The sequence below is a fragment of the Scleropages formosus genome, chromosome 19, assembly GCF_900964775.1.
Source record: "Scleropages formosus chromosome 19, fSclFor1.1, whole genome shotgun sequence".
Taxonomy (NCBI): domain Eukaryota; kingdom Metazoa; phylum Chordata; class Actinopteri; order Osteoglossiformes; family Osteoglossidae; genus Scleropages; species Scleropages formosus.
Genome location: NC_041824.1, coordinates 3,764,284 through 3,780,876, shown reverse-complemented (window position 1 = coordinate 3,780,876; position 16,593 = coordinate 3,764,284). Strand labels below are relative to the sequence as shown.

At 43.3% G+C, this 16,593-nt stretch overlaps 1 protein-coding gene across 5 annotated transcripts; it reads left to right on the top strand.

Moving 5' to 3' along the window:
* On the top strand, positions 1-14,105 carry mc4r (melanocortin 4 receptor). Of its 5 annotated transcripts, XM_018740939.1 has the most exons (3): positions 1-134; positions 242-297; positions 12,123-14,105. In XM_018740939.1, exon 3 carries the CDS (start codon positions 12,410-12,412, stop codon positions 13,415-13,417), a length of 1,008 nt encoding a protein of 335 aa, XP_018596455.1. In that variant the 5' UTR covers positions 1-134; positions 242-297; positions 12,123-12,409; the 3' UTR covers positions 13,418-14,105. The 5 variants fall into 5 exon arrangements, with proteins under 5 accessions (XP_018596455.1, XP_018596456.1, XP_018596457.1 ...); XM_018740940.1 differs by lacking the exon at positions 242-297; XM_018740941.1 differs by lacking the exons at positions 1-134; positions 242-297 and adding an exon at positions 3,726-3,739.
* Positions 14,106-16,593: the final 2,488 nt, after the last annotated feature.

Here is a 16,593-nt window from a genome sequence, read left to right as displayed (position 1 = left end):
GGCTCCGCCACATCATATTTACACGGTTTAAAACAGAGCGGTGATCTTTTCTCAACATGCTGAGTTCAACCACTATTTGTATCTTTTTTTCACACTGACCCCATGCGCACGGGGTGCTCCTCGAGGGATGCAGGGTGAGTTTGTTTTTCTTCAGCTTCAGGTCTTAATTGTGATGTTGATATTGTAGCAGCTGTTCACCTTAACCGCTCTTTCTGGTTCTTGCTCACTCTTCATTAAATAGGTTTCCAAGACCTGTGAGATGCAGGACTATAGATGTGTGTATAATGAACTATAAAGGTATGTATTATGGACTGTTTATGTTTGTACGATGAGCTATAGATGTGTGTGTGTTTAATTGTGAAGGTCACTATCAGTATGGAGTTGGTACAGAACACTGAGTTCAGAGAGAACTAAGATAAACCTCATTTTTTATTTTGTAATGGAAAGATGACTCAAAGGAGGCATAAAAGGAACAAAAACTACTGCATGAAATGAGACCCAATAAACATGATGAATGTAGAAATGAATGGGGTGGCACAGCGAGTACTGCTGCTCTCTCACAGCACCTGGGCGGTGCGAGATGGGTGGGTTCGACCCCTGCTTAGTACGTGTGGAGTTTGCATGTTCGCCCTGTGTCTGTGTGGGTTTCCTCTGGGTCTCTGGTTTCCTCCCACACTCCAAAGACATGCTCTTCAGGTTCATCCATGGTGTGTGTGTGACAGAGAGTGTGTGTGTGTGTTCCACTGATGTATGGATGAGTGACCCAGTGTAAGTAGTGTATCTAGCAGTGTAAGTCACCTTGATGAATAAGGCGTGTGGGATGATAACACTACATAGAGTTCATTGGAAGTCACCTTTGGAGAAAAGTATCTGCCGAATAAGTGAAGATGTAGTCAAACTGCACGGTCTGTGTGTAGAAACAACCTAATGGTGTAAAGTTTAATTCTTGTACCCAGAAACGAGATCACAGTTAGACAACTTGAAAATGCAGACAACAGAGCTGTCGAGGAAGGGCAAATGCATCGTTTGAGTTATCTTTGAGCACCGTATGCGAAATGTTATGTGAGAAATTCCAGAGAAAGCAGCATCAACTCCTTTCCTTCCCTTGTTAACACCGGTGTTTGCAGCAGACCCAAAGGCATCTTCCGCAGCACCCGACTTTCTCATTAAAGGATCCAGAAGGCTGACTAGATGTGTCCTGGGCTGCTTCTGGGAACCTTTGGAATGTCAAAGTGCAAAGGCTAATTCAGCACAAGGAGGAGCTCTTTGAGAACATCTGAAATGTTAAATCAGTTCTGAACATCCAAGATACAGCATTATAGATTCCAGCCTTTTTTGTTCACAGTAGATTTGCGTTATTAATATTTAATTTCTTCGGGGTAAATCTCTTGATGTCTTTCTACAGTACAGGCTCTTGAGACGGGTGTTTGAGGTGCGTTTTCGCTTTTATTAATTGCTCTCGATGTTCTCAGTTTTACTGAGGAATTTAATACACTGACTGAAAAAATAATTAATGAATTTAACATTATCTCAGTATGAAGCAAGCTTCGTCATTTCAGTTGTTTTTGTAGGTAAATTTCCAGACTGGTGCTGTTCTGGGAGGCGGTTGGGTACTGATGTTGGCTCTTGAACTACCTGCTATGCCATCAAGAAGAAAAGCAAGACTTTAAAGCTGGCCTGGGCTGGGTGATGGGTACAGTTTACTGATTCGATGGATGTAAAGACTTTTTTCAGCATTCTGTACAATTCTGTATAGAATGGTTGTCTGAAACCTGTCCACACATACTTTCGTTTCAAGAAATTGACCTTTTTGGTGGATGTTTTCTGAAACACACGGTAGAGTCAGGAGCAAAGAATTTACCAGAGGACAAAGAGATAAACTTCTCAAGCAGAGCATATTAAGTTCTCAGGCCTTGCAATATCATACTAATAATGTTCTCAGAAAGATTAATTTCTGTGTGGTGTAGTCAGGATATGAGGTGTAGCCACCATTTCTCATTATTGTTTGCCATTTATTATAACTCTTTGCTCGACAGTCTCAATCTGCCACCACCGGACAAGGTGATGTAAGACTTCTGGATGTCTTCATGTATTCTTCTATTCACATTACGGGTGTGATGGGGGGGTGGGGGAGGGTCCTAGTTGTGGGAGTTCCTCAACGTTCAAATAAGCCTAATGTGCCCCCTAATGTAATAAAAGGGGCAGCGTAGTGGTTACAGGAGCTTCTTTTGGTCACAGGTTTGAAACCCACCACCAGCTGTAATACCCTTGAGCAAGGTACTTACCCTAAACTGCTCCAGTAAAAAGTGCCCAACACATGTAACGTCAGTGTTTAAATCCACTGAGTACTCTTCATCATTTTTATTGTCCCCCCAGCACCTTACAAGTTGTTACAGTCCTGTTGAACATTATACTCACTCCATCATTTACATGTCAGTGTCCTACTTTTCCACTGCAGGGTTCAACTTCTCCTTTGCTTCATTGTTCTGTGTTTATTTTTTTGTCCTAATATACCACAATTATGGTACAGTATGTAAGTATATAAATAAGCTGTTGGATATATAGTGAGTGGACTATTGTGTGGGAGACACCTGTTTAAATTGGATAAATGCAGTCAGCAGCTGAGATTTACGTTTCAGAAACTAATGGCTTGTTTTGCTTCAGAGGCAAAACGTAAACATAGAGAGCTCAGATTCCATAAATGCAGCTGCAAGCATGCAAAAATATGCGGGCATTCATCGTTGCGTTAAAGGCGTTCAAAAAATTACACACTACAAAAATATATATGTTTTTTAGCAGTCATTTGGATTTGTAAACATCATTGTACAAAGCGCAGCAGCTGGCAGTGTGCTGGTTACAGCTTCTCCCTTTGGACCCGAAGGTTGAGGTTCAATCCCACCTCTGGCTATAGCACTCTTGAGCAATGTACTTACCCTGAATAGCACCACTAAAAACATCAACCTCTCTAAATAGATAAGTAATTGTAAGTTGCTTTCGTGAAAAGTATCTGCTACATGAGTAAATGTAACTGGAAGTCTATGGGCTGGAAGGAGCTGCAATAAATAACACTCTTAGGGGACAGCTCGTGTCATAGTGGTTAGAGCTTCTGCATTTGGACCCTAAGGTTGCAGGTTTGACTCCCACTTCTTGCTGTAGTACTGTTGAGTGAGGTACTTACCCTGAAATTGCTCCAGTAAAAATTACCCAGCTCTATAAATGGGTAAATATCTGAAAGTAGATTAACATTGTAAGTCACTTTGGAGAACAATGCCAGCTAAATGAATGCATGTAAGTGCAACGTTAGCTTCGCTTGCACAAGATTCTACAAATACACACACACACACACATTTTCGGAACCGCTCGTCCCATACGGGGTCGCAGGGAACCGGAACCTACCCGGTAACACAGGGCGTAAGGCCGGAGGGGGAGGGGACACACCCAGGACGGGACGCCAGTCCGTTGCAAGGCACCCCAAGTGGGACTCGAACCCCAGACCCACTGGAGAGCAGGATCTGGTCCAACCCACTGTGCCACCGCTCCCCCGCCCCCCCGCTCCCCCCCACATTCTACAAATATTCTCAGAGTATTTAGTTGACTGATTTCTGTTCCTTTTTTGTCCATTACACTTCTTAGTACCGGTATGGCTGAGTGATTTCCTCAGTGATACACAGTAAAACGCTGAACGCTGGACTCACCTACAATTGGAGCAGCAGGTATCCAGGCGATCCAGCTGAAATCGGTATGCAAAGATCCTCCGTGCACCACAGTGGACAAGAGCACTCAGTTCAGAGAGTTATTGGTCTAATAACACTAATTTCACTCGCACTCCCAGAAATGTTTTTACGAATTTAATGGTCGCTGGAAAAGGTGCCAGTGCTGTGAACACCCGAGACTAGTGCTGAGAACCGCAGGGGTAGTTTTTGTCCTCCTTAAACAAAAGACCGGGAGGCTAAGTTGCCTTTAATTAGAATGTGTATCCAAGTGTGGTTATGTACTCTTGGACGAAAACTGCACTCAGTGCAACTCACCAGCACCTGGGCTTGGGACTGCTGGAACAGATTAAAGTTACCGAGAAAAACTAACGGCCGTTCTCTGCAGAGATCCGAAGGTCGTGGCTGAAACGGATTGTCGAGCTTCTCGGACAAAACGCAATTTTTAAATTAACGGAAAACACTCAAATACTCGTCCCGCTTCGAACACGCATCCTGCATTTTACAAAGCACTTCATTCTTTGCCATGGCAACAGTCCGATAACTCCGTGCTGACGCTGCAATTGCTGCTACGCCCGGCGCTTGGAAAAACGGCTTTTAAATTGAGTCCAAATGAATTCTTTCGTCGGAAGTCGGCCGAAATTTCCAGAACTGTAAATCAGTTTTTATCCGGCTCATCTGAAGACAAAGGCCATCCCCGCTCAGAAGGATCTTGGGGCTGGGAGTGTAAAATCATGGCTCAAGTACACAAGTATCGCACCTGATTCCCGACACTTTAGGGTAAATCTTAATGTATTGAGATCATTAGGCCTTGACAGCTGTGCCTGTAATGGACACTGTCACTCTGCCGCTGATAGTTTATCGACTGCAGCAGCACCACAGAAGTAGCACACGCAATAAATGAGGCTGTCAGTCTGTTTACTGGGTGTCCAAGGTGTCCTTTGTTTATTTTTTGATTAAACAGGGTGGCAGAGAGAAGGACTGGCCAGCCGAGCAAATGATGGGCGTCGAACTGGTACTGGGAGTCGAACAACACGGTCCCCACCAAGGCACGGTCCCAACTCCCAACCTTGGTGTCGATGAAAGAACTTTTAGCTAATTGCTTCCATGCTGGCGATTTTTCGGGAAGATGAGTTATCAGGTGTGAATTCTGCGAGAGCTGCCCCCACAATAACATATAAATAGTCTACAGTTGACCCTCCCGGATTGCAGCTTTCCACGTCGCCGTTTCGATTTGTCGCGGGTCGGCGACAAACAATTAAATGGTAATTTTCTGGCAGCTTTGCAGAAACCGCGTAGCACTGCGGACGACGCTCGTAGCCGACGAAAAGTAAACGTAAAAAAGTTTAATAAGTCATAAATGCATGTATGAATGTATTTTATTGTTTAATACCATAAATACATATATTTTTTTAAAAGTTACATTTTGTAGAAAGTTAGACTTTGCCAGAAGAACTGGAAATCCGCACTTCGGAATGCCAAAATGGTCTCAGTGACACGTGTACGACATCTCCTCCCGCGCAGTGATTGTGCGTTGGACTACATATAAACCTCGGTGACGTTATCCAAGGTTCTCTGCCAACGCAGTAACTTCACAATGGAAATGTTGCAAAACAATATTTTTATTATTCTCATGTAAGATGGTGTGCAAAGTTACCTGATGAAGTCTAATGGGACCCGAATGACTCAGTGGACGAACGTGCTTATCAAGGAACATTGGGTTCTACGGAGCAAACTGTGGGGTAAAGTAATGTGATGTCAATTCTAATCAGCTCTTTAAGAATCAATGCTGAGTGCTTTTACCTCCAGGATTGAGCTGACTGCCACCCCCCCCCCCAGCTCTCTGGATCCCATCCTGTTTACAGTACTGCAGGACATTAACAAAAACCAGAGTGACGTTAATTAGCATGAGGGACACGCGTAGCACTGGTGTGTCACACACGGCACCTGGGCTGCACGACTGGACGTGGGTTTGACAACCAATTACCCCTTGTGGGAGAAGCACGTTCTCCCCGGGTTCCGTTTCATTGCCACAGTCCAAAGACGTGGTTCGCGGTTCAGGTGGAAGTGGTGGTTCTAAACTGTATGTACATACAGTACTGGGCAAAAGTCTTAGGCGCTTAGATGTTTCACAAAAATATTTGTTATAGACGGTTATTCAATGTCTTCTGCATTAGTGTCAATGGGAAAGAGAATATTTTAGATTTCCAAGCATTCCTTTTGCAGAAAGTTACAGTATTACAGTAAAGGTTTTGTATGTCGTTAAAGAAAGAAAGTACGCACACACACACACACACGCACACACACACACACACACGCACACACACGCACACACACGCACACACACCGTCTGAGACCACTTATCCCAAGCAAGGTCGCGGCGAACTGGAGCCTAACCCGGCAACACAGGGCGCAAGGCTGGAGGGGGAGGGGACGCACCCAGGATGGGACGCCAGTCCATCGCAAGACGCTCCAAGCAGGACTCGACCCCCAGACCCACCAAAGAGTGGGACCTGGCCAAACCCGCCGAGACCCCGCTTGGGACAAGCGGTTCTTGACGATGGATGGTTACTAAGCTTTCTAAAAAGTTTTTTGATTAAGAGCATTATTTTTGGAAGGGAATTTTAGTGCCGTGGAAGTGTCCCCTAAAATCTAGTTAATAATCATTGCACGCTGATTTGGAGAAAAGGGTCTGCGAAAGGAGCAAATGTAATGCTGACTGCCAGGTTGCCAGTTACAATGGAGCAAAATATTTCTATGATTCCCTCTTGAGAGGGTTGCAAGTTATGTTTGGCATTTTTAAATCACATGAAGTGCTCTCATGCGAACACATGGCTGTTTGACGCGATGAGCTCCGTATCCTGACATACCGCTATGTTACCCGTTGAGGGGTCACGGTGACTTTCCACGGAAGACATGCTGTACAAACCCAGACGCACATTTATGCTGTGCTGATTTGCTTGATGCTTTAGTGCAGAGCGACTCGCTGCTGTCGTCACCCACCATCCCTGTGGAAACACAGCGTTAATGGAAATGTCTCCTGCAGTCCCTGGTTCAGAATGGCCCTCCTGGACAATAACAGCTATTCTGCTTCATTTTCTTTTATTAAAAATTATATTCCTTCTAGTAGTGGCAGCTGCGGTGTGACGTATTGTGTTCGGAATCACAAAATGGTATTTGTCTGGATTTTTTTGTTATTTCTTCCTGTAGACTGGCATCTCGTCCAGAGTATGCACTGCCTCACCCCTATGGATGTGGTATAGGACAACTTGTTATTGACAATGGATCAACAGTTGGCCCCTGTGCACCCATTCACTGAGCTGAGGAAGAGTCGCTCCAGTGTACATCTACATTTACCCTAGTCCTTCTTCTTTGTATTCCTCCCATTTTATGTCTCAAGAGTGAAAGTCACTACCTGTCACCGTAAATAAACTCATTCTTTTGTTGTAGAAAATCGACGTGCGAGACGCCGTATTTAAAAGTACTTCAAAATGATTCATGGAGGACAAAACCTTACTTGCGTTTACCTCACTTGGGACGGTAGAATCCTCACACCACTCATTTCACTGTATCATGGTATAGTGAGTTAGGCTGCTCTTCATTTACTTTCTGGTACGATACAATATTGTACTTCATCAAGTACCTTTTTCACCATTTAATTGTTCGGTGACACTGTTGGCATTATGCTTAGACAGATACCCCTCCGCTTACGTAAGTTCGACGTGCGTAAATCCGGATTTACGTAAAAAATGCCCGGCATACGCATTATTTACGTTACGCGCAAGTTGGCGTAACCAGGCAAAGCTGCATCTTCCAGTTCCCGTGAGTTTTGAGCCGGGAACGCATCTCCTCGTTAGTGTAGTGCTTTCTTCGCAATTTTTTTTACCCTTTTCATTATTGACAATGCCCGGCGGCAAACGTGCAATTGAAGGAAAACGAGAACTGTCTCGCGAACACACGGCAATCAATTCGTAGATAAAATTGAAAATAATAAGGAAGTACGAAGGTGGACGAAGACTATCGTCTATAGCATGGGTTTAGCCGTATCTACTGTGAATAGGATAGTGAAGGATGCTGCGCATATAAAGGAGCAAGTAACAGGAACAGCTGGCATGAAAACAACAAGAATAACGAAAAATCGTCAAGGTGCAATAACTGAGATGGAAAAATTGTAAATTACCCAACAACAGCACCCTCCTGTGTGCCAGCATATTACTAGATTTAAAGTAAACATGCACAGTACGATACTGTACGCGTACCGTATGCAGTAGTCTATTTTTTTAATTAAATTTATGCTTTATGGAAATGTAAAAATGTATTTAACTGACTAGGCCTATGTCTTATTACAGGATTTCAGATGCCTGACATTTACTAGAGAATTATACTATGTAATTTTTTTGTACCGTGTTTGCAACAATGGCAAAGGAAACGAGACGGCTTAGCTCTGTAATGGAGGGGGAGGGGAATCCGACATACGAAAATTTCGACTTCCGTAAGGGGTTGAAGAACGGAAGGGGCGTTTGTAGTTATGTATAGACCTTGTGATATAGTTGTAGTGCTTACTGCTATAGTAATTGTTGCTTTTCTGTATGGTAGGGTACGTTTAGATCGGCTTTGCTGAACCACACTTTCTTTAAAGGTTTTACATTATTAGCCAGGAGCACACAAGAAATATCTGCTTTTAAACTCACATCAAGCAAAGTGGAGCTTTCATTTATTGCCTGGATAATCCCCCAAGGAAACATATAGACTTCTTTCAGATTTAAAACTGTGATCAAATTCTTTATCACGGCCGCTTCACTTTCTGCACTGCTACCTTCACGACTTTCTCTAAAGTTCCTGTGATGCTTAGTTGTTTAACAAGAAATGTTGTCTCTACCAGATTGTGTGCAAAAGTTTATCACTGACAGCAAGAGCTGAGACATCATTGCAATATCAATAAGTATTTGTAATTCTCTCACATAGCTTAGGCTGCTGTGTAATATATGATATTACATTTGAGAAAATGACTGAAGCAGTGTGAGTAGCTTCAAACATCTGGGAAAGCAACTTATCTGAGAGAATTGTATTCAGAAAGAGCAGTTCACACACACCTTCAGAACCGCTCGTCCCATACGGGGTCACGAGGAACCGGAGCCTACCCGGTAACACAGGGCGTAAGGCCAGAGGGGGAGGGGACACACCCAGGACGGGACGCCAGTCCGTCACAAGGCACCCCAAGCGGGACTAGAACCCCAGACCCACCGGAAATCAGGACTGCGGTCCAACCCACTGCACCACTGCGCCACCGCACCCCCTTAAGAGCAGTTCATTGTTGTAAAATTGGTGGTAGTAAAATTGTTTTTTTTTTTTTTTTTTCAGGCAGCCTATAAAGGCCTTGCACACATACATTTTCTTGCACATACAATATGCATTATTAATATTTGATTTTTCAGTGTATTTCATTTCATAATCACATTAGTGCATTCCACACGGGATGAGCAGTGCTTTTAGTCGATGTGTACAGGAAAGGCATTCTGCAGATACTGTAATCTCCATTCACAGGCTTTTCCTGTCTGCTTCCCCTCTGTCAAAACACAGGAAATATGGAAGGTGCATTTTAGAAGTAATACTTTGAAAAGCTTATAGAAACAGTGGGGCTGTAAACCTCACATACAGCAGGGAGGGTAAGTATGGCTGGTAGAGGCAAAGCTTTGTAACTTAAAAGTTGTTATATAACTAATACATTGGTACTAGGGTCCTTTGAAGAACCCTGAATGTGTGAAATGCACATTACATGCTTACTGTATATGCACTCCATAGCATGTATACGTACATGCTACATACATTCATGCAAAAATACAGGAAATGATGTTACACCCCATGCATATATTACAACGGCTGTACACAAGGTCCCAGTCCAACCGACCTCATCGTGAAGCCACAGAGAGCAACATTCAACCTTCCCAACAAATACTGTATATCTCCATGACTCGAGACCAAGAAGCTTAACTTCCATTCCCTACCCAACACAACCACAGGGTACAAACATGGGTATTTTATTGAAGTTGTCAAGTAGGCACTTCCCTTTGTCGGTGCTTCATTGAATGAAGCCCACGACGACTACGTAAGGCTTGGCGTCCCAGACCCATCCCTCTCCACATACGTTAGATGCCCTTCACCCTCAAGAAATGCAGCAACTCCACGAACTCAACTACCCCAATTAAACCACATCTCCATACATACCTTCAAATGCACCACCTTCACAAACTCAGACCATCAGTATAATACACTCATCCCCATTATTTGGCTTCTGGATATCTGATTTTCAGGCATCCAATCTGAAGTACTAATAGGACTTTCAATTAATCATTAAAACTGTCATTTATAACATCAAAAGGTTCCTGTGTAATCATTTTTCAACTATATGCACTTCCACTGTCTTCTTTCACATTTTGTCATTGGCAGAAAGAAACCCTTGCTTCTGTTAAATTCAGCACATCTGTTTTAGGGGATTTTGCATTTTTATGGCCTTCTGTACATGAAATAAAGCACACCCTTGAAAGTCGAAAATGTAGAAGGACACAAAACTTAAATGGACTATTTCACAGTGTAAACCAAAGATGAAGATGTAGACCTGTGGTAGCTGACCATGTATTCTTAATGGAAATGTATAATACCATATTACCAGGACTTTTAAATAAAGTATTCTGGGTTGAAAAAAAAAAACCTTGCTTTGCAAAGATTCCATTGATTTCTGCACTTTGGGCAATGGAAGGAGCATTCCTATGTCATTAGGAATGTTAGGATTCCCAAATTCCAAGACTCTGATACAAATAATTTACTATAACATTGACACACACACACACACACACACACACACACACACACACACTGGCTGAAACCACTTGTCTCATGTGGGGTCGCAGGGAGCCGGAGCCTAACCAGGCAACACAGGGCGTAAGGCTGGAGGGGGAGGGGACACACCCAGGACGGGGTGCCAGTATGACAGTATATTTATGAGTATAATAAAATGATATCATTCTCAGTCATAGATTCTAGTATTGCAACTGTAAAATTAGGTATATCCAAAAAAAAAACACTTTTGACTTGGAATATACTGTAATTTTTTGCATGGCTGATTCGTTTTTGCATAATGGAAACAACTAAATATTCAATTCATACATATTCCACACTGTGAGAACAGATCCGTTAAGTTTCTGTTTTTTGCTTTACTCATTAGCATCTGAATTTATTCTTTATAAACCATCTGACCGGTACAAATTTGCACTTGCATTTGATCGGCAGCACTAAATAATGAATGACATCCAGTGAATATTCACCAACAGACCGACAATAAGGTGTTAATTATGCACCCTTGTTAACGTTTACAAAGCAATATGAAACGTTATTACTGGGTAACGTTGATTTCTGTGCTAATATTTTAGTTTCGGGGTCCTGGTCCGGTCATTGCGGACTGTGAGAGTGTGGTAAATGTAAACGTCAGATAGCAACATACTTGCTCTGTAGACTTTCCCGGGTCGCTGCTGTTGGTGCAGTAGGGAATTCTAGTTCATGTTTGTTCCACACAGCGGAAGCTGGGCAGTGATGTAGCAGAAGGATACGTTTTTCTTCAACAGCATGAAATAAGTTAGACGAACACAACCGATGCTGTTCGGAACAAGTAAACATTTATACATACAAATAAACATATGTGCGTATATACTTTTTTATATTATCGCTGTAAACCCTACCGCTGGCAATAAAGCTCCTCAACCAAACATGCATTTCTCAGCAGACCATGAAATCGTTGGAATTAAGAGAAATAAACTAAATATTAATCATCTGACTGTTGAACATTAAAAAAAAAAGCCATCACACATGCTACAAATAAATACTTTCTTCGCCCTATCAGTACCGCAGTATCGCTGCATGACAAATGTGTTTTGTTAAATACACCTACATGACGACTGCGTCTCTACTATCTTTTTTAAATTCTAAATACAAGGAGAAAGAGATGACTGCTGAAGGAGAAGTGCAAGAAAGTACATTCTCTAATCTTCATTCGTGTGCTACCTTCGAGTCGTTCGCAATTCTGACTTCGTTGAGACGGTATCTAAAGAAGGCTACCCGGCATATTCAAGCCCACCTACCTGCTTTCGAAACGTCTCTTTATTGGCTGAGAGCACAGCATGGTGGGAGGAGCCAACGCCCAGAATGCAGATGTGGGCTATAACAGAGCGATGAGAGGGAGGTGTTTGCCTGCTTCGAGATGATACGACTTCCTGCAGAATGCTCTCAGCTCTCTCACCCGGTGCTGACTTGCTCACCCTGGGTGCAGTGACACTCTCTGACTAACTCTACAGACTGCTTCTCCCACTGCCTCCCCGCCATCCTCTCTCTTACTCTCTCTCTCTTTCTCTGCGAATGTAGGCAGGCAAGCGGCCACCAAGGAAACACAAGGCTGGGGCAGATGTCCAGGGAAGATGAATCTGTGGCCGCCTCCCGAAAGCTGGTCGACGGGGACAGCTTGTGACCACGTCCTGGCAAATCGGCTACCTCTCGTCCACCTCCGACCCAACCCCCGAGGCACCTGCTTTGCCAACCTCACCCATCTGTACGATGGCAGTGAGAGAAATGATAGAGTCTGCGACCTGCCTGTGAGGCAGTGAAGGCACGGAAACTGGAGCAGCGCAGGACCGGGGTTCGTGTACTTGAGGATGAATTCCACGGTGACCCAAGGACTGACCCAGGGCCACCAACTCAGGAATCTGAGCCTGGGAGGCCTGCCCCCCAGTAAGGATCCATCAGGTGGCCGCAGCTCCTCTTCAGGATGCTACGAGCAGCTCCTGATCTCCACTGAGGTCTTTCTGACTCTGGGCATTGTCAGTCTGCTGGAGAACATCCTCGTCGTGGCGGCCATCGTGAAAAACAAGAACCTACACTCGCCCATGTACCTTTTCATCTGCAGCCTGGCAGTGGCCGACATGCTGGTGAGCGTCTCAAATGCCTCGGAGACAATAGTCATGGCTCTGATCACCGGAAGCCACCTGAGCATCGGTGCCAGCCTGATCAAGAGCATGGACAACGTGTTTGACTCCATGATCTGCAGCTCCCTGCTGGCCTCCATCTGCAGCCTGTTGGCCATCGCCGTGGACCGCTACATCACGATCTTCTACGCCTTGCGTTACCACAACATTATGACAGTGCGCCGGGCCCTCACCATCATCTCGTGCATCTGGACTTTCTGCACGGTTTCAGGCATTCTCTTCATCATCTATTCAGAGAGCACCACGGTGCTCATCTGCCTCATTACCATGTTCTTCACCATGCTGGCACTCATGGCCTCGCTGTATGTGCACATGTTCCTGCTTGCGCGCCTGCACATGAAGCGCATCGCCGCCTTGCCCGGCAACGCGCCCGTGCCCCAGGCAGGCAACATGAAAGGCGCCATCACCCTTACCATCTTGCTCGGTGTCTTTGTGGTCTGCTGGGCACCTTTCTTCCTCCACCTCATCCTCATGATCTCGTGCCCACGCAACCCCTATTGCGTCTGCTTCATGTCCCACTTCAACATGTACCTCATTCTGATCATGTGCAACTCCGTCATTGACCCGCTCATCTACGCCTTCCGCAGCCAGGAAATGCGCAAGACCTTCAAGGAGATCTTCTGCTTCTGGCACAACCTGCCCAGCTGGTGTGTCTGCGAACTGCCGAGTAAGTACTGAGAACATGTTGTCCCACCTTCGAACCATCGAGGAAACTGTTATATTTTTTTCAAGTGCACCAACGGGAGTTGAGAGGAGCAATATTTTTTACCTGATTTTCTCGAGAGTTGGCTTGTAGGGGATTCACAAACGCATTCCCACACGATGGCCTCTGTTGCATGGTTCATGAGGTAGGTTAACACAACCATCACTGCAAGAGTAATACTCATTTTACATCAGTTTTTTTCTAGATGTACTGTAGACTTTACTGCACACGACCCTGAAACAATCACATAGGTTACGCGAGCACAGAGAAAAACCTTGGAAATCACCGAAACTTTAATATTCGGACTTAAAATCCGCAAAGCATCCGCCTCTACGTTATGATTATCAGTTGTACTTTGTTTGCAGGTTTTGGGAGTGCATGAAATTGCATGGATTTACTAACCTCTCGACCCATTCCTGAGCAGTGCACTTTGTGACAGTGTCATTTCTGTTTTTCACAGTAAAACTAAAAATGTTGCCAAGCATGATAAAACTCGACAGTTAAATGACTGCTGAGTTGTAACTCGCAGTAGAAATTTACTGTCTCTGCTTGTGGTAAAGCCGTCAGTGGTGCCGACACATAATGTTTACAAGCATTCTACAAGCTGTTTTACTTCTATTTTTATCATTATTCTTATATTGAGGCTTGGTAGTAGGAGAGGAGGGAGGGAGAAAAAAAAAAAAAACATTTGCTTACTTTGAGTGCAAATGTTATACTGCTTGTTCAGAAATATCTTTGTATCAGCTAAGAAAATATGTCTCTTTGTATTGTTACTGAAAATCAACTTTGAATGTGCAGTCGTAGTATGTTTTATTATTTTTACAGTGTTATTAATTTATGTGATGCTAGTTCTAACTGTTTCAAGAGATTATTGTTTAAATATATATATATATATATATATATATATATATATATATACATATGTATATACTGTACACTGTGTTGCCTGTTGTATTGCTGCCCTTTATCCCGTACCTTGAATTTTATTTACAATCACGCACTGTGAAGTTAAAATATATATGGGGTTGCTCCCATACATATATTTTTAGGAACTATGTTACTGTTGAAATTATATGCAAAGTTTATATCAACAAAACTGCTGTGTCTGGAGCTGAAGGACTGTATGGAGCCTCTCCATCTGTCTTGTTCCTGCAAAAATTCTGCATGTGTGAATTTTCAAAGTCAGAAATATCAATTACGCACAAATATTATTAAACAGACAATCTTCAAATAGCTCAGCGTCCCTCTTGTGCATTTGTATGAGTCCAAATGGTCTGCCCAGGTTATATGAAAAAACTAGTTTATTCCAGAAATTCACTCAAAAACCTAAGTTCTCAGCAGGGAACTGAGATCATTAATGTGTCCGGACAGAACAAACTTCCCGGTCTAAAAATGCCTCGAACTCAAGGAAAGCAAATCATCATCTGTTTATGCCGCATTACTTATTTTCATAGCTGAAATAGCACAGATTTTTTTTCTATTCAGAAATGAGATAATTTAAGACTAGTTTCATCAAGGATACAACATCTGTATACCCTCGGGACTCGAATCAGCAACCTTCTGGTTTCAAACCCCCGCTCTGTAATTACTGCGCCACACATTGCCACTGCTCTGCCTGGGTGTTTGCACAAGATGTTACGGTGGGATTTCTCTATGATGGAACACATACCCCTAATGCCATCCTTCCATTTATTTTGTGGCTCATGGGCAGCCAAGCTCAGACTGAAGTTAAGAGTTTGTGAGCAGCTGAGAGCAGCGCAGATGACTCAAGCGTGGCCAAGGAGGCACAAAGCATGAGAGGTGGTCTTTGAAATCCATCGATATTTTCAATTCACCTCCCAAGGCCACTATTATGTAATACCTAAAGCAAATAGCAGGAGCTTCGGCGGCAGGGTAGCTTCACCTTGGCCTTGTTTATCTTTTTTTCCCATTTCGAGGTTAAGTTTTTTTAATCCAGGCACAAAAAGTTCTGTACTCAGACTTCACTGGATTCAACAGCATTTAATAAAACAGATATAAAACACAAAGGGGATGTGGTGGTGCAGTGGGTTGGACCAGGTCCTCTTCTCCAGTGGGTCTGGGGTTCAAATCCTGCTTGGGGTGCCTTGCGATAGACTGGTGTCCCATCCTGGGTGTGTCCCCTCCCCCTCCAGCCTTACACCCTCTGTTGCCAGCTTAGGCTCTGGCTCCCCACATGGGATAGATGTGTGTGTATATAAAATACAGTACAACATACTGATTTAAAATGGAAAAAAAAAAAAAACTGGTTTAAAGTGATTCATTTATATTGGAAAAAAAAAAACGGTCACATCTTCCTTTTATGCACCTGTTTCTCAGAATGTGTTTGTTTATTTTTGCTCATATTCGTAAGTATTTCATGGAGAAACCTGGATTCCGGCAATTCAAGAGATGCAAAGAATGTGTATTTTAAATTTTGTGCAGAAATGGTTTTGCATGTAAAAGTGATTGTGAAGAATACAAGAATATGAAGGTTTTTAATATGAATATGATTAATTTGTGATAACAGCAGTGAAAAATTGCCCACACTGCGACACGTCCCCCATCGTCCCTGCATTCTGTGAGCTTGCAGTATTCAAAGCCAATGTCTTGCTGACAAAGGCAAATCGTCTCTGAACAAGGTAATCGTATTATATAAGCATGTCATGTCTGCCCATGTAAATAGCAGCAGATTTGTCAAATTTTCTTTCTGGCTGTGGATTCATCACCTGCATGTGCCAGCCTTGGGTTTTTTGTGAGTACATATTTTATTTTATTTTTTTTTCTTTTATTTTATTTGTGGAAGTTACAAATACAGCACATGGAAAAGTTTGAAAAGGTTATGTCCTAACATGAGAAAAATGTCAATAAATAAAATTTGAAGAGCAAAAAATGTGAGAATTAAGTGGAAAGGCACAGCATTATATCCAGATCCTTTACGTGCTCGAGTACCAGGCACTTAATAAAGCAGAAGGTCTCATGGTTCATAATATGTCTCCATCACCAGGGAATGAAAGGTGAGTCAGTCCTTTATACGGATTCGTGACAAAGCGAGGCTATTTGTTAAAGCTGAATCTGCCCTTTCCCGATGCTTCATGTCACTGCCAGCATGTAGCACTTTTTGTTGCTATGGGAGTTGCTCACTCTTTAATTT

Excerpts from the sequence above, each read along its gene's own strand:
- mc4r (XM_018740940.1), top strand. The coding sequence starts at position 12,410 with ATGAATTCCACGGTGACCCAAGGACTGACCCAGGGCCACCAACTCAGG.